This window comes from Chlamydomonas reinhardtii, chromosome 3 (assembly GCF_000002595.2).
Source record: "Chlamydomonas reinhardtii strain CC-503 cw92 mt+ chromosome 3, whole genome shotgun sequence".
Classification (NCBI taxonomy): domain Eukaryota; kingdom Viridiplantae; phylum Chlorophyta; class Chlorophyceae; order Chlamydomonadales; family Chlamydomonadaceae; genus Chlamydomonas; species Chlamydomonas reinhardtii.
In genome coordinates this window covers 2,388,965-2,412,660 of record NC_057006.1, presented here as the reverse complement: position 1 = coordinate 2,412,660, position 23,696 = coordinate 2,388,965, and the positions used below count along the sequence as shown (strand labels likewise).

At 62.6% G+C, this 23,696-nt stretch overlaps 4 protein-coding genes across 7 annotated transcripts; 2 read left to right on the top strand and 2 right to left on the bottom strand.

Annotated features, from left to right (window-relative positions):
- The first annotated feature begins 20 nt into the window (after positions 1–20).
- CHLRE_03g159016v5 (uncharacterized protein) lies at positions 21–9,665 on the top strand. 4 transcript variants are annotated; one of them, XM_043060658.1, is made up of 21 exons: positions 21–338; positions 518–664; positions 833–910; positions 1,104–1,197; positions 1,360–1,391; positions 1,557–1,688; positions 1,855–1,873; positions 2,021–2,049; positions 3,301–3,372; positions 3,575–3,614; positions 3,851–4,069; positions 4,191–4,472; positions 4,608–5,512; positions 5,724–5,732; positions 5,858–6,049; positions 6,222–6,254; positions 6,410–6,469; positions 6,632–6,713; positions 6,888–6,928; positions 7,136–7,339; positions 7,706–9,665. In XM_043060658.1, exons 1-21 carry the CDS (start codon positions 189–191, stop codon positions 7,790–7,792), a joined length of 2,907 nt encoding a protein of 968 aa, XP_042925787.1. In that variant the 5' UTR covers positions 21–188; the 3' UTR covers positions 7,793–9,665. The 4 variants fall into 4 exon arrangements, with proteins under 4 accessions (XP_042925787.1, XP_042925789.1, XP_042925790.1 ...); XM_043060659.1 differs by having other exon boundaries at positions 7,706–9,122; XM_043060660.1 differs by lacking the exons at positions 21–338; positions 518–664; positions 833–910; ... (4 more) ...; positions 2,021–2,049; positions 3,301–3,372 and having other exon boundaries at positions 3,581–3,614; positions 7,706–9,122.
- Positions 9,157–17,830, bottom strand: CHLRE_03g159000v5 (uncharacterized protein). Its single transcript, XM_043060657.1, has 13 exons — positions 16,347–17,830; positions 16,098–16,213; positions 15,671–15,905; positions 15,047–15,238; positions 14,607–14,693; positions 14,184–14,441; positions 13,623–13,889; positions 12,306–13,490; positions 11,878–12,111; positions 10,584–11,654; positions 10,218–10,429; positions 9,847–10,078; positions 9,157–9,604 (listed from the first exon to the last, which is right to left on the bottom strand). The coding sequence occupies exons 1-13, from the start codon at positions 17,496–17,498 to the stop codon at positions 9,449–9,451; spliced, it is 5,397 nt and encodes a 1,798-aa protein (XP_042925786.1). The 5' UTR covers positions 17,499–17,830; the 3' UTR covers positions 9,157–9,448.
- Positions 17,831–17,926: 96 nt separating this feature from the next.
- Positions 17,927–19,906, top strand: CHLRE_03g158950v5 (uncharacterized protein). The gene is made up of 4 exons (XM_001697384.2): positions 17,927–18,201; positions 18,280–18,372; positions 18,981–19,131; positions 19,305–19,906. The coding sequence occupies exons 1-4, from the start codon at positions 18,146–18,148 to the stop codon at positions 19,392–19,394; spliced, it is 390 nt and encodes a 129-aa protein (XP_001697436.1). The 5' UTR covers positions 17,927–18,145; the 3' UTR covers positions 19,395–19,906.
- A 151-nt stretch (positions 19,907–20,057) lies between these two features.
- Positions 20,058–23,650, bottom strand: CHLRE_03g158900v5 (uncharacterized protein). The gene is made up of 6 exons (XM_043060656.1): positions 23,136–23,650; positions 22,870–23,019; positions 22,143–22,418; positions 21,811–21,958; positions 21,407–21,542; positions 20,058–21,024 (listed from the first exon to the last, which is right to left on the bottom strand). Exons 1-6 carry the CDS (start codon positions 23,583–23,585, stop codon positions 20,700–20,702), a joined length of 1,485 nt encoding a protein of 494 aa, XP_042925785.1. The 5' UTR covers positions 23,586–23,650; the 3' UTR covers positions 20,058–20,699.
- Between the last annotated feature and the right edge of the window lie 46 nt (positions 23,651–23,696).

Genomic DNA, 23,696 nt, shown 5'->3' with positions numbered 1-23,696 from the left:
CACGCTGAACTGATGAACCACAACCAGCTTGTTTGGAGTCTGTAATGTAAGAAGGGCCTGCGTGCGCCAATGAAACAAATCTGGCGCTAATGTTTAGCGTTTATCCTAGCTGCCCGTGTGGGGCGCGAGGCATGGCTGAGTCGTAGCCAATTCCGATTGTGTGCTTTGCGAGCTTTGGGGCAGCCACCATGAGCAAAGGGGTGTGTGCCTATTTGCTTGTGCTGACCCTGGCCCTGTCCGGGTACTGGCTCGAAAGAGCCAATGCGCGGACGCTCTCGCGCGGAGTCTTCTCGCCGAGCCAGTTCATAGCTTTGCTACTGGACAACACAGTCGACCAGGTGTGTAAACTCGGTGGAGTGGGCTGGCGCATCGAGAGGGCGTGACCACCGCGGCGTTTTGTTGTCGTGCGTGCCGTGGTCCCTGCGTGCGGTCACACCGCGTTCCCAAGTGCCACCACATCGTTTTTCGGGCAGCCAATGGGACTCTCCTGCACCTCACTTGCCCTGTACTCGCTCAGGTGGTCGTAGAAGCACCGCTGCTGGCCCTGACGGAGGATGTGTTTCAGGGTGTCAGAACGCCCATACGGCTCAACCGCACCGTCAGTGTGGTGGGCAGTCCTGCCCTGCCCGAGCCGCCCATGATGCTGTTATTCGCACGTCACAAGGTAGGACTGCCCACGTGAGGCCCCGCATGCCTCCACGGCCGTGTAGCGTAGCTAATTACTGCCAGCCCCGCACGGGTCAGGACGCCGACAGTTTGGGGCAGCTCGGCGTGCGGGTATGTGGGCATGTGCACCCGGCAACGTTCTTTCTGTGCTCTACGCCTCTCACAGATTGAGCTGTGCCCAGGCATCAGCTTCGTTTTTGTAAATATGGCGATCCAATTCTGCGTCACGGACAGCCCAGCACGGGTAAGCATGCAGACAGGGCGACACCTTGTTTGATGAGCCCCACCCTGGCAGTAGCCACCCCAACCAGGGTGTACGTCCTTGTTAACGATGTTCGTTGGAGGCTCAACTTGGCATCGTTATGAGAGCGACACTCCAAGAGGGGACAGGCCGACCATCCGCCGTTCTTGTACTGGCCACACGGCCTTGTATGCAGGCACCCAACTTCTACATCTTTTCGCCTTCTCTTGCTCCTAGTGTGGGTTCCAACACTACACGTATCGTCTTCCAGGACTCGCTGGTCATATTTGGTACGTACTCCCGCGTCGCGAACAGCTCCGGCTCGGCTGCCCCGGGCAAGTTTGCCCTGCCTCGAGTCGCTTCCTAAGGCAGCTCAACTAAGGCAGACCAAGTCAGAGACTCCCAGTAGCCGCTATATCACTGCAATACTATGATTTATTGTTGATCTGCAGGTGTAGGACTGCCTCTGGAGCTGCGTAAGGCGGTAAGCTTGCAAGTGGTTGCTCACATGTGACTGTGCACGCGAGGTGGGAGAAGCGGCACAAGGGTATTAGGGGTACAGGAGCGACAGGCAGGCGGGCGCGCTGCTGCTGCTTGCCACTTTACTACAAACCAACTATGCACGCGCGTTCTAATGGTGCCCCTGCAGAATGTTCTGGCGGTGACCCGACCTCCTTACGAGGGCTCTGGTCCGCAAGACATCGATTTTATGGCACCATACCCGCACGGCACGTGCACGTATGAGTCCGCAGCCCCGCTCCGGGATCGCTGTTGGAGCACGGTGAGTGGGAACCTGCGGCAGCCTGCACTGTACTTTGGCTGCCCGAGGTAGCCCACGGATATGCTGTGTTTGTTTTTGGCATCTAGCTCTCGTATTTGTACGGCTGCCCCTTCTGGCTCCTGACTAACCACCCCGCTCCACCTGATGGATACTTGCCCACACGCAGGGGGGAGACGTGTACAGAGGTGGGCGGGCGGGGCCGGGTCTCTTGCAAGCATGGCGCAACATTTAGACCGAATGTACTGCATGCTATCCCTTGGCATGCACGAAGGTACCGTAATTCGTTACCAAAGTGCCTTGTTGCTGGTTTCTCCCTCCCTTGTGCTTGACAGACGCCGCTTTTGCTGGGGCTGACGTGTCAGTAAGTTTGGCGTAGTCTGCTCCTGGGCAGGCCCTAAAGGGATGCAATTTTCCTCGGGCCTTTGCGCGGTGAGGGGAACGTTAGCGGCAGTCCACGGGTCTGTATGGATGCGAATTACAATTGAAGGGACAGTCCGACAAGCGGGGGCACACCGTACCCACGCCGCGAGGGACCGTCTCCGGCCCAGAGAGAAACACCCACCCCCTGGTTGACTGCCGACCTTCATAGCGTTACGCGCATGAGTCGAAGCCAAGCCGAAGCCCGCCAAAGCCCCACCGCCACGTAACACCCCTCATCTCTTTTAGGTCTTTTGGCGGCAGCACCAACGCAAAACAAGGCACGACAGGCCAGTGGTCTGCCGACAGCCCCATCAAACGCAAGCACCACACAAATATCACGTCCGAAGACGATGGCTGGCGTCAGAGACGCGCAATGTCTTGGCCCGAAGGCCCATGTCTGATAGTCTGTGCCGAGGCACAACTGGAACCGGAAGCCAAGCCGAAACACCACCAAGCCACAGCACACCACAGCCCCTCTCAAAGGGCGCACCACCCACCATCCGTCCAACCAACGACCCAGGCCGACCCTCCACACAAGCCCCAGCGGCACTCGGAGACGAGAAGAGCCAACAGTCGCCCGGGCGCCCGGGCAACAGCCGCCCGTGCACACACACCCCAAACCCGGGACTACCCGACTGCGGTCACCACGCGCCTACCGGTCCGTGAACCGTATGCTGCGAGCTAAAACCCCCAGGGCTAAAATCTGCAGAGCCAGGAAGACCGCAGACAGAGACGACGGCTGACTGGGCGCCACGAGGCAAGACGCCGAGGCGCACACAGGCGAGGCACCGATGCGCCAGCCGTTGCGCCGGGCCAAGGGCGACCACGAGGGCTACCCACTACCTGCAAACACAGAAACCACTGACAACACAACACCGAAGAACTCATGCGACCAGCCGCCCGCGAGCCGCCATGGAACTTCGAACCCAAAGCTCGGCGCTGAGCGCCTGTCTGAACCCCAACCCTGTCTGAACCAATCTGATCAAAGCGCCCGGAACAGGCGACAAAAATTTGGAAACGAAAGCCAAGGTCGACAACTAAGATGTTGTGCGCCCCCACGCGAGCCAAGGCTCGCGGGCTAGGGGATGAGCCCTAGAGGCTAGTAGCTGCTCTGTATGACTCTTACTGTTAGTCACTGCACGCACCGCCGTTGTCAGTTGCCGACGTAGCATTCGTCATTATTCCTATGCAGACTGCTGACGGAACGCTGGTGCCAAACAACGTCAGTGTTCGCATCCTCAGTAGCATATTGGTGTGCCGGCAGGTGGGTGGCACTGCGTGCTTGCGAATGCAAACTGGTAAAAGGCGCGGAACCAGGGATGCAACCACGGGGTGCACCCGTGCAGGGAACAACGATAATCGCTGCGAGCAGTGTGGGTATTGCGTGCTGAAGTCTGCAATGGGCCCCATGGGGCTCAAGGTGCATCGATTACGCCAAAGTGTGTATTGCCTTTGTTGCTTCGCAGAATGTGAGCGAGGAGTGCATCGCATCCCTCGGCCCATACGGTGAGGTGAAGAAATGCGTGGGTGGAAAAATGACTGACGGACTTGATCGGCTGGTGCTTGGCAAGACGACACGCCCGCAAGCCGGTTGCGTTCGGCATGGATGTGTGAAAAGCGTGATGTGCTCGACCATAGTGCGCTAGCGGAACCGGAAAACGGTTACGATGCAGTGACGGGGCATCAACGGGCCAACAACGGGGCAATAACGGGAGCAACCGCGGTCCCTTCTGCACTTGCAGGCTGCCTTGTGTTTTCCTACCGCCAACTGCGCGACTTGCCGCCGGTGCCCATTTCCGCACAAATGGCCGCGATACTGGCGCAGCAACAGCAGCAGCAGCAGCCGTCGGTGCCGCCAGGCTTCCACACGCCCTCCCCAGGGCCAGCCGGGTTGCTAGATAACGGCAGCTCAGACGCAGGAGGCGGCAGTACGGCGGTGCTGGTGGGCGCCATCGTGGCAGGTGGGTTCGGGTCTCAGGACCGTATGGTGCGTGTTATGAGGGTGTCGTCATTTGCACTGCGTGTGCCCGCGTAGTTCGTATCCATGCTGCTGCGTCATGCTGCTGCCTCCATCCATTACAGGGGTCCTGGGAGCCGCGGCGCTGGTGGGAGCGGCCGGGGCCATCTTGTGGTATGTCAGGCGGCGGAGTAGCGGGGCGGCACAATCCTCTCTTCAGCTGGACGCCAGCACCGGCCAACCCAAATGCGCCGTTGGCCTTGACAGCAGCAGCGGACGAGGTGCGAGCCTGCAGGAGCACGCAGCGGCACAACAGGACGGAAAGGCATCCAGGCTTGCAGACTACAGCGAGCATGCCACGTTGATGTCACTCACCGACCGCGATGGCCACGGCAGCGTCGAGACAGGTAACGCGGAATCGCCTGGGAGCTACCGGAGACCGACGCGGTGGGCGTTTGTTTGCTTACGGGGTGTGAAATACTGTATTTGTTTTCATGCTGTAAGCTCGCTTCTCAGACATTCCCTTTTGTGCTTTTACGCAGCCGCCGCAACGTCTGGCAATCGTCAGGATCCCGCCGGAATCCAAGCGCAAGGGTCAGAGAATAGCAACCGGATGCTCCCTGACCTGGTCATCCACGCATCTCCCTTCCGGGAGGGGCTTTCAACAAACCTGGTGGTGTTGGTGCCCTTGCGCGGCACCCCGACCACAGCAGGCGGCGGGGTGTCGTTGCCACGAACTCCAGCTGCTGCGGCCCCTGCGTCCGTGTCCAGTGCGAGCAGACCCAGCAGCGGGGCGCGCTCGTTCGGTGGCAGCTCAGCAGCGCAAAACGGCGCGGGCGGCAGTGCGCCACCGGGCATTCAGAAGGAAGCAGGCGGAGCAGCTGCAGCAGGCCAGCGCCAGGCGCGACCTTCGTCGGCCGCGGCGGCCTGCGGCGCTGGTGGAAGTGACAGAGGAACGATATATGTGTCGGCAGGAAATGAACCGGAGATCACGCGGCGGGCAGCCGCATACGCGTCAAAAGTTGCCGCAATGCTCCTCCACACCAGCAGCGACGTCGACAGCCTCCTGCACATTGCCTACGGCTCTGGCCTGAGACCATTGGCAGCGGGCACGCCTGTGGCAGCCGGTGCTGCTGGGATGGAGGCAGCAGCGGGGGCCGCGCACAGCGGCACTGCTATGCCAGTAAATGCAGAGGCGATGGCGGGCATGCGGGCCGTGGGCACTCCAGCCGCTGCCGTGTCTCTGCTGCCCTTACCTGAAGCATGTGAGGAGCAGAACGTCCAAGTCGAGGTGGTGGAGTTGCTGCCTATTAAGCTGGGCAGGGGCAGCTTCGGCCGGGTGCAGGAGGGCCGGTACCGGGGGCAGCGGGTGGCTGTGAAGCAGGCGCTGGACCAACACGACGGGCTGTCGATGCCCACGGGAAAACTGGTGGCGTCGTTCCTGCAGGTGCGACTGCGGCTTCAGGGCACGTGGGGCCGTGTGTGCGGGAGGGCGAGGAGAATTGCAATGCGAGGGGATCGCAGCTTGACACAACCTGCTATTGGTTTTGCACTGTCCTAAACGGCCGTCGGATAACTGTCGTGCACCTGGTTCCCCGTGTGGAATTGCTGACTCCCCCCGCCTGCCCTGCTCTCTTCCGTTGCGGCTACTCCCGCAGGAGGTGGAGGTGAGACGTTTGGCAAGGCCGACTGTGCGAGGGTAATGAGCAGCCAGGTGCCATGCCTAGCAACTCGTCAGCAGCTACGCATTTCTCATTTAGGCTTTTCCCTTGCATGTGCCCTGGGCTCCTAGGTCATGGGCAGGTGCGACCACCCAAACATCTGCAAGCTGCTGGCGGCGTGCCTGGCCCCTCCCAAGCTGTGCCTGGTGATGGAGTTGATGGACACAAGCCTGGAGTCCCTCATTAAAGGCCAGACGCCAGGGCAACTGTTGCCGCTGCCCAAACTGCTGCACATCGCCATCCAGGTGGCGCAAGGGCTGGAGGTGAGCAGGCAGAATGGCAGCAACTGGACAAGGGCATCCGAGGCTCGCTGATTGCATGTGTATCCTAAAGAATGTTTCACCTGCCCATTGAGAGCTCGCTTGCCGCGCTCTGTGCCTTTGTACCTCTGCACAAAACCCGGTCCATACCAATGCCCACGCCCTCGCCACGCAGTACCTGCACCCGACCGTGCTCCACCGCGACCTGGTGAGTGTAGTGCCCAGACTGCCGCCACATCTAAATACTGGATGCACGATTCAAATACGGTATGGTTGATGCATGTCGTGTTAAACCTCATTAAGTTCCTCCTGATATTTTATTTTGAACCTCACATACTACTGTTGTGGACCCTTACACACCAGAAACCTGCCAACGTGCTCATTAGCAACCCGGAGTCGGGCACTCCCATCGTCAAGCTCACGGTACGTGCAATGAGTGCCGGAGCTCGGACATGTCGTCGGCAGGGCGGATGCTGGTATTGCTAGTGCACACGCGCAGAATGGCCCATAGCTCATTGGCTTGATCGTCGCTACTTGAAATGCAACAGCCACAGCCTGAATCGTGCTGGGTTGTGCCCTGCACAGGATTTCGGGCTGTCCAAGATTACGGAGATGACGCTGCAGACAGCGAATGCGGAGGCAGGCACTCCGGCGTACATGGCACCAGGCGAGACTGCAACTGTTGCGCGGAGCAAGGGCATGTGTTGCATACAGGTTACTGCACAATTTGCAGGACACGCGCACACGAGATGGTTTGATCAGGACGCCGGTGGTGATATGTACGGTGATGGTGGTGCTGACTTGTGCCACTTTCGCTGTATGTCCGGTGCGCTGCATGCAGAGTGCTTTGACGTCACTAACGACAAGCTAACGCACAAAGTGGTGGGACTAAAGTGATACTGTTAGTTCTGTTAGTTCTGTTGCGAGTTCGGTGTGGCTCTAGGAGTGCTGCTGCTTAGCTGCCCGTGCCGCTAGCAGCACCAGTCCCAGTAACAATGAAACCTGAGTGAAAATCACATTACAGACAGCCTGCCAACTTTGTTGCATGCGGCGTGTTCGCTCTTTCTGCGGCACCGGCAATCTTTGCAGGACATGTACGCATTCGGGGTGATTCTGTGGGCGATGCTCACTGGGGAGGAGCCGTGGAAAGGCTACCCTCTGGTGTCTGTGGCGTACAGCGTACACTGCGGGCGGCGTCTTCCGCTGGACGATATACCAGATAGCCGATGCCCGCGGAAAATGCGGAAGCTCGTCGAACAGTGCTGGGAGCCGACACCTCGCCGGCGGCCCGCGGTACGTGCTGCAGCGAGCGCCGCAGTGTGTTGTAGAGGTTTGCTTGGGACCCAGACCATGATCCAGTTAAGGCATGAGCTGCATGTGGGAGTAAACGTAAGGGGTTGGAGTGATGGGAACAGCATCCACAGCATGCGGTACACCGCATTGTGCATTGTGAGGACCGCCGCCGCATTGCATACCGTATTTGTCTGCGGCGACCTTCCAAATACCTTGCTTCAGGCACGCACGCACAAGCGCGTCCCTTCTCCATGCATGCGTGCATGTTCTTCCTGTCCCACGTACCTGCGATATGTGACGGTGCTTGCGCGACACGCTGACAATTGTCCTAACCACCGCCACCGCTGATGGCTGCTGCACCTGCAGGCGGCTGAGGCTGTGAAGGAGCTGCTCCTCCTCAGAGAGCAGCTGCTGACGGACGGCGCGGCGCCGTCCTCCACTGAAATCAGCTGACGCACTTTGCGCTACAGCCGGCGCGGTTGCACACCTGGAGTCGCACAGTCGGTCGAGTGGCGCGCCTGCTGGCCGGCAAGCTTGGGCCAAGATGCACGCCCACCAGCGGGCAGTCGGGGCTCATTCCATGGCGCGTGTGCCACACGCACACCCAAGCGGTGCTGGGGGGCCATCCAGGGGGGCGGCCCCGTCCAGGTTTCTTTGGTTCGTGACCTCGTATGCATTGGGCTAGGTTGGGCCAGGTCTTGAATTCGGCAGACTGGACGACACTGGATGCATGGGCTTGAACACTGGTAGCAGGCACTGCTGCGAAACGCTGATAACAGGTTGGGAATGCAGAATTGAATCACTGTGAAGCGCTGAAATTAAAAGTTGATGGGATTTGCTCGCAACACGGCGGAAATTGTACAACAAACCGACACTTTTGTAGACGTCTGCTCGTATGTGAACTAGTTTGGTACTGGGGCGTGCATGAGGCTCTGTATCTGCCGCAACTGGTCGCAGAGCTTGCATAGTCCTGAACAGTGTGCTGCGCACTGGAAACCGAGAAGTGATGATGGCAACTTGTCATCTCGTAATTGTGATTTATCGTGCGGCTGGGAGTACTTCCAGTCACGGCTATTGATGATATGCAGGGGTCTACGCAGTTGGGTGTTGGCGTGGCTGACCATGCAATGTGCAGCCATCGTGTGGTTTGCGGTGGCAGGGTTTACCAGAGCCACCGTACAAGCATGTGAAGTAGGCATTCGTAAAGCCTGCGCTTGCCTATGACCAATCACAGTTTGTCTAGACCCCCTGCTTCGTAACGCTGGATCCTGGAGATTGCTGCCTTGATTGCTGCATCACACCATCTGCATTCTTGCCACAAGGGTGCCCTGAGTGTCATTTTGGTCCAGGCTTTGGATATGCATAGAATTCTCCCTTTCATTTTGCTTACGGGTGTAGGTGCTGTTGATTGCGGTATTTCAAGGTGCTGTTGATGCAGGTGGCCCAAGTTGATGCTTCCAGAATATCAACCAAGCCATGAACCTGGGCTGACTCGGGGAGAGCATGGTATGAGTATGTACAAGCGGTTAGAGTGGCCCGCTTGCGGCTGTATTACGGTAGTTGCAAGAGCTCGTCCTGCTCTTGGATGTTTGCGAATGGTTGGTGGTGCACAACTGCCTTGTGCACCGTCGCGCAGTGCCGCACCGACCCGCACCTGTGGGAATGTGTGGCGGGCCGCCTCTCGCGCCTATCCGATCCTACTAGGAAGTGCGTGCTGCTGTTGCTGCTGCTTATACAGCCACGTGTCGCGGGCCATCCATAGACATTGTAAGGCGCCAATGCTGTCTGCTCCACGTCCTACCACGTACTTACGTCCTACCCTTGTGTCCTTACAGTAGGGAGGGGTGTGGAGGAAGGCAACCTGCGCCTACTGCTGCTACCGCGCACACGGCGTCATTATACCGTTATCATGCTTCACAGTACCATGCCATCGACCTCGGCTCCTACATTCGCCTGATGCAACAGGGTGCATGATGAATCAGACGGATTACGAGATGTCGCTGCATAGTACGGTACTTCACACCGAGCCGCCTTTGGCGCTTGTCCTCACAGCCCTGCCAATTCACCATGTTCAGTCCACAACGCTTTCCTTACTACGGTACACGGTGGTCAAGCTGGTGGGCGGTGCACCTCCCCCACGTTCATTGACAAGAGCTGGCCCCGCACACGCGCCAGCTCCGCCCCCAGCGCGCGCGCCCGCTTAGCCTCGTCCACCCACTGCCGCCGGCTGGTCGCCACCTCATCAGCCAGCTCGCGTTGCGTGCTCTGCAGTCGGATGTGACAGGGTATGGGCTGGTCAGGCTGGTTGCACGCATGTGGTGAGACCGCCTGGTGAGGAAGTTGGCAAAAAGCATGTGCTAACGGTAGCGTCAAGCATGCGGTAGGGCTGCAACGCAGCTTGCACTTTGCAGGGCGCAGCGTAGACACAGGTACCAAAAGCATTTAACGTAGTACCGTCCCTCGCTGCCCAGGAGACCAAAGCATAGCCGCTGGCGCCGCTTCCCCACCTGAGCCGCCTCCAGCTCTGCCGCCGCGCGCTCCTGTGCAAACATAAGCTCCCGAGCCAGCGCCGCCAGCTCAGCCGCATTGGCGGGCAGCTCTGAAGCCGAGGCCTGGGACTGCAGACCGCCATGGCGCGGCGACCCGCTGCCGCCGCCGTCCGCCCCAGCGCCAACTTCCAGGGGCGGCGGCGCGAAGTGGGTCGCCACTGCCGCATCCCTGCCCACGTGGAGCTGCAGCCTGCGCATTACAAACGACAACATTAAATGGGTGAAAGGATAAAGGGAAGGGCCTTGCTTGCGCATCTGCATCATGATGCCTGGAACACATCACAACGTATGCATGGAACAGCAATGCCAAGGAGTTCGCCGTCACCCACTCGCGAAAGCCTGGTGACAGGCCGGGGCCCGGCATGGCATTGCCGGTGACTGCTGCCCGCGGCGCCACGGGCTCATCGGGAAAGCCTTCAGTGGCGCCGCCACCGCCGACACGGCCGCCCGCCGCCGCCAGAGCTTGGCTGCGCGTGGGCGCGCTACGAAGCCGGCCAGGCAGCTGGATGCCCTTCTGCGGCGTCGCGGCGATGTTGCGGACCTGTGTGATGCGGTGAGATGTGGCAGAGCGGTGTAAGAGGCTGCAGCATGAGCTGTGTAGACAGCATGAAGTTGCGATGAGCAGTGCAGGCATTAGTGCTGGTGTGTCCAAGGCCAGCTCCAGACCCCAACAAGTTTGCAAACCCACAACGCACCTTGGCACCAGCCTCTGCGAGCATGAAGCTGACACTGGCGCGCTGCGGACTGCCGTCACGCGCTGGTGCCGTGCCGGTGCCCTCAGCGCCACCTGGCATGGGCTGCAGCCCGCTGGCATCCGCCACCCAGCCCTGCATCTGCGGCTGCAGCATCTGCATCTGTGCCTGCAGCATCTGCAACTGTTGCTGTTGCTGCAAGGTGCCGATGCCGCTCACGCCGCCGCCAAACGGCGGCAGCGCGGCACTTGCCGGCCGCCGCGGCAGCCTCGCCAGGCTACCCGCGTAGCCACCGCCACCCCCGTAAGCCGCCTGCTGCTGCGCCGCGGCCGCCGCCGCCAGCTGCTGCCGAGCCGACTCCAGCGCACGCGCAGCGGCGGACTTGGGCCGCCGAAGCAGCATACTCTGCTGAGACGAGCTGCCCAGGCCGTGGTCCCAAGGGCTAGGGCCCGTGGCGGCGCCGTCGACGGCCAGCGCGCTGGGACCGGCGCCGGCGGCGCGCGCCGCCGCCGGCGAGATGGGGCCCACCTGCAGCGCCGTTGCCAGGACTGGATCCAAGTACACGGCCGCGGGTCCATGCTGCTGCACGTGCGAGTACACCAGGCCGTCGCCGGCGCCAGCACCTGCGCCGGCGCCGGCAGACCGCAGCGCGCGAACGCTGGCGGCGCCGCTGCCGGCGGCGCCGGCGGGCGGCAGCAGGCCCTGTGAGTATGCGGCGGCCGTGCCGTCATCGTCCGAAGCGCCGGCGTCGGCCTCGCCCTCGCTGGTACCCGCGTTGGGGTTCGCTGGCGCGAGGTAGTTGCTGTGAAGAGAGGCGAAGGCTGACTTGCGGCGACGGGCCGCGGAGGCGACAACGAGGCTGCCGCGAGGGCCCGGCAGGGTGACTGTCATGTGGCCCGCGTCGGCCAGAGAGGCCGCTGTGGGGCCCGTGACCGAGATAGAGCGCGCGTCGCGGATGGGGATGGAGCTGGATGGGGGCGGCGCCGCCGTGGCCTGTGGCTGCTGCGCTTGGTACTGGGGTGGCAGCTGTTGCTGGTGCGGTGCGAGGCCGTGGCCGCCAGGGAGCGCAATGCCCTGTGCAAATCAAATGGACAGAACGACGGTTTCAATCCCAGAAAGAGGGTTCTGTTAAGCAACGTATGCACAAGCAGTGTGTACTTGGCGTTTAATCTGTGAGGAAGGATGCCTTAGCAGCTGAAGCATAACAGCTTAAACAGAAGTGGGGACATAGCGACTCACGTTGAGAAATGAAGGTTTCCCCGCCCGCAGTCCAATAGCTGCTCCCACCAAGACCCACCTGTACAGGTCTGCCGGCCGCCGCGCCGCCCTTGAACCCAAGTGGCACAAACGTCACACCATCCACGACCACCGCCGTTGGCGCCGTGCTGCGGGCGCTGCTGGCGCCGCTGGCGCTAGCCGCCACCACCACACGTGCCGAGCTAGGTGCAGACCCGCCCCGAGCTGCGGCTGTGGCAGTGCCAGATGTTGACAAGCCCGCGGCCGCGGTATCTGCCGCCACCATCGCAGTCGCCTGGGGTGCATCCAGGAACCGAGCAGAGCAAGCGTGCACGACACGTTCAGTGTTCGAAAGGTTGGGGTTGGCGTAGGGCAAAGTGGTGCGTGTGGCGCAGCATGGGAGGGACCCAAACCAACCCGGCGATTGTTTGCATGCTTACGCACCTCCGCAGGGCCGAAAGCCCTAACGTTGAGCCCAGCCCCGCGCACCTGATCGGCCGCGGCACCACCTGCCGCCGGCATGGCTAACCCTGCCTGAGGCTGCTGCCCCTGCGCCAAAGCTGACAGGTTGAGGGTCGGCACCGCCGCTGGCGTGCCTGCCAGCGCTCGCGCAGATGTCGCAACCGAGCCCGTTGCTGCTGGCTCAACCGTATTGAGAACCAAGACGTTTGCGCCGTCGCCGCCCTCGCTGCCGCCACCAGCTGCAAGTCCCGCCAGGCAGCGGAGCAGCTCGTACCGCACCACCTCCACCGCCGCGGATGCTGCTTCTGCGGCGCTGCCCGGGCCCACGCCACCTCGCATGCCGGGCTCTTCCGCCAGCGCGCTGCCGTCGGCGCCGCCAAGGACCTGCTGCAACACCGTCGGCAACCGCCGCTGCAGCTCCAACACCAGCGCCGCGGTTGCGACGGGGCTGGCCGCCGCCGCGGCAGCGGCTTCGCCGGAGGCGCTGGCGCCGCCGCCGCGTGCGCTGTGGCCCGCCGACTCCCGCTTGCGCGGCGTCCCGCGCGCAGACGTCTGCATGCTGCAGCTCACGAGCTCCGGGTGCTGCAGCTGCGACAGCCGCGGCGTCGTCTGCACGACCCCGTCGCTCGTGGCCACCATCGCTCGCAAAGCGGTCGCTCCCTCTGCCGTCGGTCCGGCCAGCACCGCCGCCGCCGCCGCATCCTCACCGCCGCCGGCACCGTCGTCGTCTTCGTCGCCACCTCCACCTGACCCAGACGCCCAGGAGCCCTCCGCCTGTGAAGACTGCGCCACGCTGGGCTGCCGCTGGTACTGCTGCTGCAGCTCCTGCTGCAGGTCCGCCACCTGCTGCTGCAGCGAGCCCGCCAACGCCTCCCACTCCCCGACCGCCTGCATCGCCTCGTCCCGCTGCCGGCCGAGCTCCTGCAGAGCTGCGGCCATCACCTCCGTCGCCGCCGCCGCGCCGCCCTCGCCGTCTCTCGCGCCTGCCGCCGCAGCAGCGGCCGACGCCTGCGCCGCCGCGTTCGCCGCAGCCTCGTCAACTGCCCTGGCGGCGGCCTGTGCCTCCGCAATGGCAGCGGCGCGGGCGTCGGCGGCGGCTGCCTCGGCTGCTTCGGCGCGTGCGTGCTCTTTGTCGCGCTCCTCTCGCAGCGCCGACAGCTGCTGTAAGGCCGCCGACAGCGTGTCCTTGGCCCCGGTCAGCTCCTTCTTGATCTGTGTCAGTTCACAGGTTTACGAATGCGTTATCAGGTCCATTGCAATATTTTGTTTCCAGCGCACGTTCCTGCGCCGCGCATCCCTCGCACCCCTATAATGGGCATCTGGCGCACGTCAGCCTCCTCGCACCTTTTCTAGCTCCGCGGCTCGCTCCGCAGCCTCGCGGCCCTTGGTGCTCGCCTCCAGCTTGACCGTCGCCAGCTCCTTCCCCAGCTTGTCCAGCTCCGCCTGAAGCAGCTTCTCAGCCTTGTCTGCTGCGGCCTTGTCCGCAGCTGAGCCGCCACCCGCCCTGCCGCTGCCCGACTTGCCGCCACCGCTACTCTTGCCGCCGGCAGCTCCCTTGGCGCCCCCGCCGGCACTGCCCTTGGCCGCTGCCGCCTTCGCTGCCGCCAGCTCCTGCGTTATCAGCCCAAACAAACGACACAGTGCACATTGTGGAATCAGTTGTGCACGGAGAGAAGGCCGGCGCTTGTGCGCATCTCCGTCCACACTCTCATGCCCTTCCGCCTCCATCCATACTTAACTTCCTCTGCCCTCAACGCTCCCACCCAACCCACCCGCAAGGCTGCTTCGCGTGAAGCCTCGCCCATCCACCTTGCCCCCGGGCTTGTTCCTCTTAACGCAGCACCCCGCCCCTGCTCGCCCACCCGCCCGTCCCAACCTCATCCCAACCTGATTCCCATGCCGCACCTGCTCCAGGTGCGCTTTTTCCTGTTTGGACTTGATGAGTGCCAGCTCCGCCTCCTGCAACCGCTGCGCGCCCGCCGCCAGCTGCTCCGCCTGCTTGCGCAGCTGCGCCTGCAGCTCGGCGCTGCTGAACAGCGCGCCGTCGCCGGCGTGCGACGCCAGCGGCGTGGCGCGGCGGCTGCCGATGTTCGCGACTTTGTCGTGCAGTGGGTCTTCGCCAGCGTGGACTTGTCCGCGTCCGTGGCCGTGACCGTGGGCGGACTGTGGGGATGGAGAAGGGTGTGGTGGAGGACAGGTGGACAAGGTGGGTGGCTGGCGCAGTAACAGAGGTCGTGGACAGGCAGGGTAGGGTCTTGCACGGCAGGACGGGCCGGAGGCGGTGGTTAGTCGAAGCCCATCCCGAGTATCGTGAAGCGAGGGGCTTACGTCGGGGCTGCTGTGCACGTGAAGGCTGCCGTGGTGGCTGTGGGGCTCGGGCGAGGCAGCGGAGCTCCGCACCGTGGGCGATGACGCCTGCGGGCCGACACCACACCACATGAGACAAACACATAGCAGCACACACATCATGAGGATTATGAGCAGTTGCAGGCATCGCGCCAGGCGGAAACCACGAAACGAGATCATGCAATGCGGACATCCTAGCAGGCCACCACTCTGCAGCGGATACCTCCTGCATAGTCGTACCGTAACCATTCTCCCCCATGAAAGCCATCCGCGTGAATTTCTGTTCCTTCACCAAACTGCAGCCAACCGCAGCCGCCGTAAACTTCCCACACAAGGTGAGCATGCCCCTCCGATCAACATGCTGTTGATCCTCTCGCTTCGTGCTTTCTTTGTGTTCTCTTGGCATAAATGCTGCCGCTCACCCCCGTCAGCCCCGCCATGGCTGCCGCGCCCGCCGGCCCCATCTGCCTCCGCATCATCTCCATCTTGGTGTTTGCCTTGTCCAGCGCCTCCTTGGACTCCTGGAACCGGCCCCGCAGCTCCTTGTGCGCGTCCCGCAGCTCCTTCAGCTCGTCCATCTCAGCGGACACCTCCTCGTTCCAGGAGGCACGCATCTGTTTGTGTGTGTGTGTGTGTGTGTGTGTGTGTGTGTGTGTGTGTGTGTGTGTGTGTGTGTGTGTGTGTGTGTGTGTTAAAGAGCACAAGGAAAACATTACGCGTAGGACACGTTGTGTGTGTGTGTGTGTGTGTGTGTGTTAAAAAACACGAAATACGTGTGTGAGTACATTTGTGTGTGCAAGGCACGCGGAGAAAGGGTCGACTTCTGACCTGCGACACGGGCAGTAAGGCACTACGGGCTGTTTGGTTTTCCATGGGGCACGGGGCACGGCAGGGCAGGGCAGGACACAACGAAGATGCCGTGCAGGGCGGGAGCAAGACGGGGCCGTCTGCAGCGACAGGCGGCCGACGCGGCTTCCAGCAAAACCCCAATCAGGCCACACATGATGTTCACTCCGCGACACTAAAGACTCATTTGGCCAACGCACCGCCTCGAACTTGCGCGCCACCTCATCGGCCACCACGTTGTTGAAGTGCGCCCGCAGCTGCGCGCCCAGCCCCGAGCCGTCCGGCCGTGCCGCCAGCGCCGCCGCCAGCTGCCGCTCCTCGTCTATGTCACCCTGGTCCGCGTCCTCCTCACTCAGGCCCGCGCCGACTGCACCGGCTGCGCCGGCAGGCAGCAGCGCCGAGGCCGTCACGTCCTTGAGCCGGCTGGGCGCGTGGCTGTCAGTGGTTGGGGAATGGGGGCTGGGTGGGTACACAAGCTGGCTTGATTATGCCGGAATGCTGCGTGCATTGCTGAACAGGCGCCACCACCTGAGCCAGTATAAGGCTCGCCGTCTCAGTCGCTCCTACCCATCCACCCCGCCCCAAGGCCCCAACCCCATCCACCGGCCCACCCCCAGCCCCGCCCACCTGGCCGCCTCCTGCAGCACCTGGTCCGCCCACTTGCGCAGGCTCTGTGTCACGTCGGCGCGCTCACGCAGCCGCTGGGCGTGCTCCTCCAGCGAGCCCTTGACCGTGGACGCAGCCTGCGGGTGGCGGCGAGGGCGGCGCGGGTGCGTTGATTGGCCGACTGACAGGCACTCGGCGTGGTGCACCGGGGCCAGCCACCTCACAAGGCCTCTACTATTCGACTCGCACTTGCGGGCGCCAGCGACTCACTGGCATCCACATGTGCATGTCGCCCTTGTCCCGCAGAGCCACCAGGCCGCGGAGACCCGACCCGGCGCCACCGCCGCCGCCGCCCGAGCCATCGCTGGCACGTGGGTTGTGCCCAGCACTGCTGGGCCGGCTACTGCGGTCCCCAGGGCCAGGGATGCCGGCGCCGCTGGCGTCACTAAACCGCATGCCGCCGCCGCCGCCGCCGCCAGCAGCGTAGCTGCCGCCGAAAGGCCCGCCGCCGCCGGGCGAGCTGCCGCCGACATCGGGCTCGTCATCGCTGAACTCGTCCAGCAGCTTCTGGATCGCAATGAGCCGAGCCACGTCGATGCCTCCAGGCGTGCCGGCGGCGCCGCCAATGCCGCCTGCCACTGTGACCTGGCTGCCCAAGGACGACAGCGAGCCCTGCCCGCCGCTCACACTCAAGCGCTTGGTCGAAGTGGGCCTCGAGCCCAGGGCGGTGCGCGCGCGCCCCATGGCTAGCGCGACGTTGCCAGCAGCGGCAAAGAAGCCGGCGCTGCCGCCGCCACCGCCGCCATAGCTGTCGCGCGGTGTGGCGCTGGCGCTGTTGGAGCCGCTGCCGCCGCGCATGCCGCCGCCGCCGCCGCCGTTGCGCGGAGTGGGGCCCGCGGCGGACGTGCCCATGCCCGACACGCCACGGGAGGCAGCGCCAGACACGGGGCGTGGGCCGCTTAAAGATCCCCCTCGCGGCGGCAGCGGCGGCTGGTAGTTGAGCTGTGTCTCGCCGGCACTGCCGCTCCCGCCGCGGGGACTGCCGCCACCGCGAGGACTGCCGCCCACCCCGCTGTCGTACTGCACCCGGCGTGCCGCGCCTCCGCCACCGCCACCCCCATGACCCGCAGCTGGGCCGCTGGACCAAAGCGAGGCAGCGGCAGCGGGGCTGGCCGCGGCCCGCGAGGGCGATGGGGTTTTGGGCGTGTGGGCGGACGTCAGTGGCCGCTGCACCGCAGCGGCTGCACCCGTGTAGGGCGCGGCGGGCGCTGTCACAGGCTCGCCAGCGCCGGCGCTGGGCGTCACGGCGATAGACGTGCTGGGGCTGCGCGGTCCGCCGCTGCCCGCAGCCGGGCCCAGGCTGGAAAAAGCCTGTGTCACCCGTGCGGGCGAGAGGAGCGCCCCGCCACCCACCGCTGCCATGGTGCTGCTACCGAATGCACTCTCGCCTTAACGCCAACTTGGCCACGGAGTTGACCCCTCACTGCCTGGCTATACATCTGGTAGAACCCGCGACGTTTGCCTGCACCAAGACGAGGAACGCGTCCCGCATGCTTGCCCACTTCGGGCACTGCTTATAGGACGCGCGAAATATTTCAGGCTGCAATTAACGCGCTCTATGTGTAGCTTTAATGACGAAGTCGAAAGCTGTGCAAAGGGAACGGTTTGTGCTTGACCGGCACAGGGACCTACTAGCCACTAGCGTCGTTTCAGTGCAATTCATAATGTGCAGTATGCAGTGCGTTTTGGATAAAGGTAATGCATTTGACGAAAGTTGGTCGCATCGCAATTGCCAAGCGGGTTTTGCCGGAAGGTCGTGTTGGTGCTGCCCGCCACATGCATAGCTCTTGCTTGCAGGACACAGAACTAATCCAATTTTCCTGGTGTTAATCCCTGAACCCGCACACTCAAGCTTCTTGTCCTTCTCCTTGGTTCATTGGTGCCGCATTGACAGTCCCACATTAATTTTGATAGCAAACTAGTCATCTGTTGATACCTCTAGAGCCTTTAGGAACAGCGCGGTGGTGCGGGCCAAGCCCGGAGCGGCGGTTCTAGCGGGCTGAGCAGCCATGGCAGCAGCAGCTCAACGTGCTCGCAACCAGCGGTTGCCGCCGGAGGTTAACAGGTACTTTGGGCTGGGTTTGGGGCCCAAGGGCGCCCAGCAGTCCATTTCACGAGTGCTCACGCGCCTGTCATCTTGCAGGGCTCTATTCGTTCGCAACCTTCCATTTAACATCTCTTCGGATGAGATGTATGACATCTTCGGCAAGTATGGCCCCATCCGTCAGATCCGAATGTGAGCCCGGTGATGGTGCGGCTCTTCGTGCTCGCCATATGGCTGTAGCTATGCGGCTCGGGCGTGTGACGGGTTGGGTGGGGTGCGAGGGTGGCAAGTGGGCTGCAGGCTGTGTGGGTGGGTGGCGGTGGCAGGGGTGGACGGCGGTGGCGTGGGTGGGTGGGTGTTCGCGGGCTTCACACGCTGCACACGTCGGTAGTTTTGGAAGGCGACATCACAGGAAGGTTATGGCGACACGGCGCCGCAGCTTGCTATTATAGCTTCGGCACGCCTGTTGGGCATGCAACAGGCGTTGGGTCTTCCGGCGGGCACCCAGGGTGGCGCAGAGGGCCAGATAGGCTGAGGCCTCAGCTAGCACACGTGCAGAGGGCTTGCCTGGCTGCGTGTGCGGCCTTGGCCATGGTGCGGATTAGACTACCGTATAGTCGGTGGTGGCTGCACGTGGCAGGCTTATTGTGAGCTAGCCGGCGGCCGGAATGACACGTTTGGCAGGACAGTGGGGGTCTAGGCCAAAGATGCGTGTTCAGAGCTGGATAGCTAAGGCTTTGCAACACGGCGGCGCGTCTCCTCGTTACTGACACCAGCACCCCCTGTCGGAACCATCGCAGTGGTACAACCAAGGAGGCGCGCGGTACCGCATACGTCGTGTATGAGGACATCTACGATGCGAAGACGGCGTGCGACCATCTGTCAGGCTTCAACGTGGCAAACCGCTACCTGATTGTACTGTACTTCAACCCAGTCCGGCATAACAAGAAGGTGGGTACACTAGGAGCCTGCTGCACTCTTGAGGAGGGACGTGGCAGCAATGGACTAGCTGTCATGTACTAGTGGCCGGGCGTTGGCTCAGGATACGCAAGCACCTCAGATGGTGGCCAGCATCCATGCATCACGATTTCGAGCTCCGCACCCTATTTGCCCTGCTGCTGTAGGTGAGCACAAAGGAGCAAGAGGAGCAGCTGCAGAAGATGCAGAACAAGTACGGCGTGGACGGGCAACAGCACTCGAAAGGCGGCAAATGATAGGTTATGTGACGGTGGTGCTATTCGTGCCTGACGTGCTGGGTTCCCTTTTAATGCACTGCGCGGTCAACAGTCGGCTGTGACTTTGATTGCTTGGGCGTTGGGAATGTTGAAAGATGGTGCCTGGGTTTGGCATACGAGGACGCATGGATGCAACGGACATCGGCGTGTTTCAAATATTGTTGACGACGCGTAGCGGTGCGCATGAAATTTCAAGTTAGCGGAAGGCCCCGACTGATGGCACCGGGGCTTCCTTGATGCGGCATGTGCATTGCCCGCGCAGCGAGTTGAGGCAGGAATGTGTTGGTCGCCGTACTGCGCGAGGCTGTGTCTTGGTGAGCAGGGATGCCCCTGTTGGCGAGCGTGTGATGGCGAGGAGGACGCGAGGTCTGAGCAGGCAGATCCAGGCATGCAACTGGCGCCAACTTCCGTAAGTAGTTCGGGGCCTTGACTTTGTGCTGATGAGTCATGAGCAAAGCTGGAATGGAGAAGCAATGTAAGCATGCTGCAGTATGCTCTGCGAGGCATGGCGCTCCCCTGCTGGACGCAGACCTAGGATGGCCTGCCATCACACAAGTCACAGAACTTGAATGGCATTTAAAGTGGCACGAGGAACAAGCTGTGCAATGGAACCATCACCACGACACCACTTCGCGTGCGAAACGTAGCTTGCAACTTTACATAAGGGCCACAATAGGGCCATCCATTCGAGGCAGTCACGCGATGTCTCCCGGCCCTTGCAGCCGGCTCACAATCCCCCGCATGTCAAGTAGTCATTTCTTCTCATGGGAAAGCGATGCCACCTCAGTGCCGGCGGCTCGGGTGGCACCTGGGCCCGACAAAATCGCCGCACACGCGACTGTGTAGCAGTCCCGTCCCCAACCCGCCTCCGCAACTGCACCAACAACACCCAACGCCGCATGAGTGGCTGGTCACAGAGGCTCCACGGCGCGCCGATCGTCGAGCAACCTCACAAACACGATCAGTCCGAGCACGTAACACCGCCCATACAGTTCCGGTCCAAGGGAATGGCATTCAAGCCACCCTGCTCTATCTATGTGGTGCTCAACTGCACCCTGTACCGCCCTGTACGCGCCACAGTTCCAACGTCCTCGCACAACCTCACTGCACGGGCCCGCGCCCAACCTCCTCCTTTCCTTGGGTACCCGCGCATCCAACCATCAGCTGCACCATCCATCACCTTCGCTAGGCGCGCTGCAAGCCGCCACAGCTAACCCTGCAGCCCACCTAGTAGCTTTAGCTGCTGCTAAGCACAGCCGCTGCAGCGTGTAGTAGCCGGTCTGCTTAGAACAGCAGCTGGTCGGGGTTCTCAATCACAGCCTTGAGCGTCTGCAGGAACTCGGCGGCGTCGGCACCGTACACGATGCGGTGGTCGGCCGTCAGGTTGACGTTCATGACCTTCTTCACGCCGATCATGCCGTCGGGGCTGGCCACCACGGTGGGCTTGGAGCCGCCCACCGCCATGATGGCGGCAGTGCCGGGCGGCAGGATGGCGTCGAAGGTCTCCACGCCGTACATGCCCAGGTTGGAGATGGTGAAGTTGCCGCTGTTGTACTCATCGGGCTGCAGCTGCTTGGAGCGAGCGCGCTTGACCAGGTCAGCCCAGTTGCTGCGGGGCGACAGTGGAGGTGGTTCAAGGAGCGGGGACGTCTTAGGAAGCGGCTAACACTGGTGCCGGTGACAAAGGACTGGCATATTCAGTGCAGACGCGCCGCGTACCCTTGTACGCCGTGCGCTGAGCCAAGTTACTTCTGCTTTCCCCACATGCAGTGTCCGCCGCCGCGACTCGCCGACGCGCAAGCCCCTTGTACACACGCTCCGCTGGCGCTTTTGGTCATGCCTTGGTCACATCTGCCACGAGCGCCCTTGTATCTGGCCATCACCATCCGCTTACCCCGCCTTCCCAATCGCTTGAACCCTTCCGCTACCGTTTCCCCATACTCACTTCCCCTTTCCGGCTCCCGGCTTTCCCTTGCCTCCACACCACTCACCGCGACATCTGGTACAGGTCCGTGGAGTCCGCGTTCTTCAGCACAGGGGTGATCAGACCGCCGTCGGGCATGGCCACGGCCAGCGCCACGTTAATCTGGCTGCTGTAGGTGATGCCGTTGCCGTCGGGAGTGCAAGCTGCGTTCAAGAAGCGGGGGACACGGGATTAAGACGGCTAGCAGCGGACCCTGCGCAAGTCGCATGTAGTGCTCGCGGCCCCGAGAACCACCGCACTTGGGTGCCGGTCGGACCAAGCACATGCTCAGCAGTCGTACTCCCCATGCTACATGTCCGCACGGGCTTCGCAACTGGGTTGCCGCGTGGATTGCCCTTGCCTGCCTGTTGCCCCTGCCTCCACCCCTCCCCATGCTGCCGTGCAAACCCGCAGCCCTGTATCTCTGCTCACCAGCGTACAGCAGCGGGTGCTTGGCCAGGGCCACACCGCAGGCCTTGGCCAGCAGGGCGGTCATGGTGACACCCTTGGGCTTCAGCTGCTGGTACAGCGCGTCCAGCTTGTCGGTGGTGATGGCGTACGACACGCGGAACTCGGGCACCTGCACAAATTATTGCGTGTGCGCGAGCGGTAACGCAGTCAGGTCAATCATTTTCATCCGCATTCCCCACCCCCAGGAGTATGTGTCTGCGCCCCGCGTGACGTCACTTGGTGGTGTTCATTGCCGTGCACCACAACCCTACTGCTCCTGCAGCACCTAGCCCGCCTGGGCACCCGCCCCATACCTTCAGGCTCTCGTTCATGTTGCGAGCCACGGCGGCCTGCAGGGTGCTGAAGGGCTTGGTGGTGCCGCGCAGCTCGGACACGGTGGTGGCCTTGGCGGGGGCGGCAGCCGGGGCGGCAGCCTTCGCCGGCGCGGCGGCGGGGGCGGCGGCGACGGCCGCGGGCGCGGCGGCGGGCGCGGCAGCCGGGGCGACGGCCTTGCCGGCAGCGCGGGCCTCCACATCAGCGGCAGTGATGCGGCCGTTGGGGCCGGTGCCGGCAACGGTGGCCAGGTCAACCTACGCAGCGGCATCGGAAGTGTATGGTAAGGAGCACGGTCATGAAGGACCGTCAGCTTGTTAACCGCGGTGGCCCTAGCATTGTTCAGTTGAACCATGCGCGGTGCTGCTGTACGCTGCCGCTGATGTCCACGAGGCACGCCAAGCGTCCGCGTCCCGGCACCGCTGATTCCCTTTCTCCCGCCAGTGGCGCGGTAGGGCGGGCGGCATGCAATGCGCCCTGGACACGCTGGTTCTTCTAATGCCTCGCAGCCCCTTCGTCGACTCCATCTGAGTTCTATTCTGTGTCAATAAAGTAGCCAGCGCTGGGCACCCCGCGCAAGTTCTTCAATCCGCGATCAGTTGCCACAGTGAGGTGCGCCGTAACGCTCGCATTACAGGACGGGGCCTACTGTAAGCGTTATACGGCTTTCAAGCGTTGCCTGAATTCCCCCGCAGCCGACCCAGTCACCTTCAGGTCCTTAGCCAGCTGCTTAGCGTAGGGGGTCGCCACAATGCGGCCATCCGCGCGGCCGACAGGCGCCGCGGGGACCGGGGTGGGAGCCGGGGGCGCCGGGGCTGCGACCGGGGCGGGGGCCGGAGCGGGCGCGGCAGCCGGGGCCTGTATATTTTTTAGTAGCCACCATGTTAGCAAAGCCCACTTGACGCAAAGCCGTGCAAATCAAGCGCGTCAAAAAAGGGTCAGTGTGCGAATTCAGCAAGCAAATGCCTCCTCACCGGGGTCGGAGCAGCAGCGGGGGCCGGAGCAGGGGCAGCAGCGGCCGCGGGGGCGGCAGCGGGGGCAGCGCCACCAGCAGCGGCGGCCTTCTTCTTGGCCTCCTCCACCTCGTTGGCGTTTTCGGCCACGAAGGCGATCGGGGCGCCGACCACTGCGCGCTCGCCCTCCTGGACGACAATCGCGCCCAGAATGCCATCGGCGAAAGACTCGACGTCCATATCAGCCTTGTCCGACTCCACGACCACCAGGGCCTCGCCCTTCTTGACCTTGTCGCCAACATTCTTCAGCCAGGACACGATCTTCCCCTCAGTCATGGTCGAGCTCAGCGCGGGCATGAACACATCCTTGACCGCGTTGGGGACCACCAGAACACGGCGACCCGAAGCCGCAACGCGCTTCGCCGAGCTGGAGACACCGGACTTGGCCGGCACGCGGGTCGTGGCCTGCATGGCTGCTATCTGTTGGCTACGAAAGGTCACAAGTGAATAAAAGCAGACGCAAGTTAATCGATCGGGGAGCGTTGAACGAGTTCCCCTTGCTGACGTGCGGATTGCCCAAAT

What these genes read in the sequence shown, in the direction of transcription:
- CHLRE_03g158900v5 (XM_043060656.1), bottom strand. Translation starts at nt 23,585, where the DNA reads ATGCAGGCCACGACCCGCGTGCCGGCCAAGTCCGGTGTCTCCAGCTCG. An exon ending in CCGCTGCTGCTCCGACCCCG is followed by an intron (nt 23,020 to 23,135) that starts GTGAGGAGGCAT and finishes AAAAATATACAG; the next exon opens with GCCCCGGCTGCCGCGCCCGC. An exon ending in ACATGAACGAGAGCCTGAAG is followed by an intron (nt 21,959 to 22,142) that starts GTATGGGGCGGG and finishes TAATTTGTGCAG; the next exon opens with GTGCCCGAGTTCCGCGTGTC.
- CHLRE_03g159016v5 (XM_043060658.1), top strand. Translation starts at nt 189, where the DNA reads ATGAGCAAAGGGGTGTGTGCCTATTTGCTTGTGCTGACCCTGGCCCTG. An exon ending in TGGACAACACAGTCGACCAG is followed by an intron (nt 339 to 517) that starts GTGTGTAAACTC and finishes GTACTCGCTCAG; the next exon opens with GTGGTCGTAGAAGCACCGCT. An exon ending in GGACTCGCTGGTCATATTTG is followed by an intron (nt 1,198 to 1,359) that starts GTACGTACTCCC and finishes GTTGATCTGCAG; the next exon opens with GTGTAGGACTGCCTCTGGAG.
- CHLRE_03g158950v5 (XM_001697384.2), top strand. Translation starts at nt 18,146, where the DNA reads ATGGCAGCAGCAGCTCAACGTGCTCGCAACCAGCGGTTGCCGCCGGAG. An exon ending in CCCATCCGTCAGATCCGAAT is followed by an intron (nt 18,373 to 18,980) that starts GTGAGCCCGGTG and finishes GAACCATCGCAG; the next exon opens with TGGTACAACCAAGGAGGCGC. An exon ending in CAGTCCGGCATAACAAGAAG is followed by an intron (nt 19,132 to 19,304) that starts GTGGGTACACTA and finishes CTGCTGCTGTAG; the next exon opens with GTGAGCACAAAGGAGCAAGA.
- CHLRE_03g159000v5 (XM_043060657.1), bottom strand. Translation starts at nt 17,498, where the DNA reads ATGGCAGCGGTGGGTGGCGGGGCGCTCCTCTCGCCCGCACGGGTGACA. An exon ending in AAAAAGCGCACCTGGAGCAG is followed by an intron (nt 13,890 to 14,183) that starts GTGCGGCATGGG and finishes CTGATAACGCAG; the next exon opens with GAGCTGGCGGCAGCGAAGGC. An exon ending in CAGAGCTGGAGGCGGCTCAG is followed by an intron (nt 9,605 to 9,846) that starts GTGGGGAAGCGG and finishes ATCCGACTGCAG; the next exon opens with AGCACGCAACGCGAGCTGGC.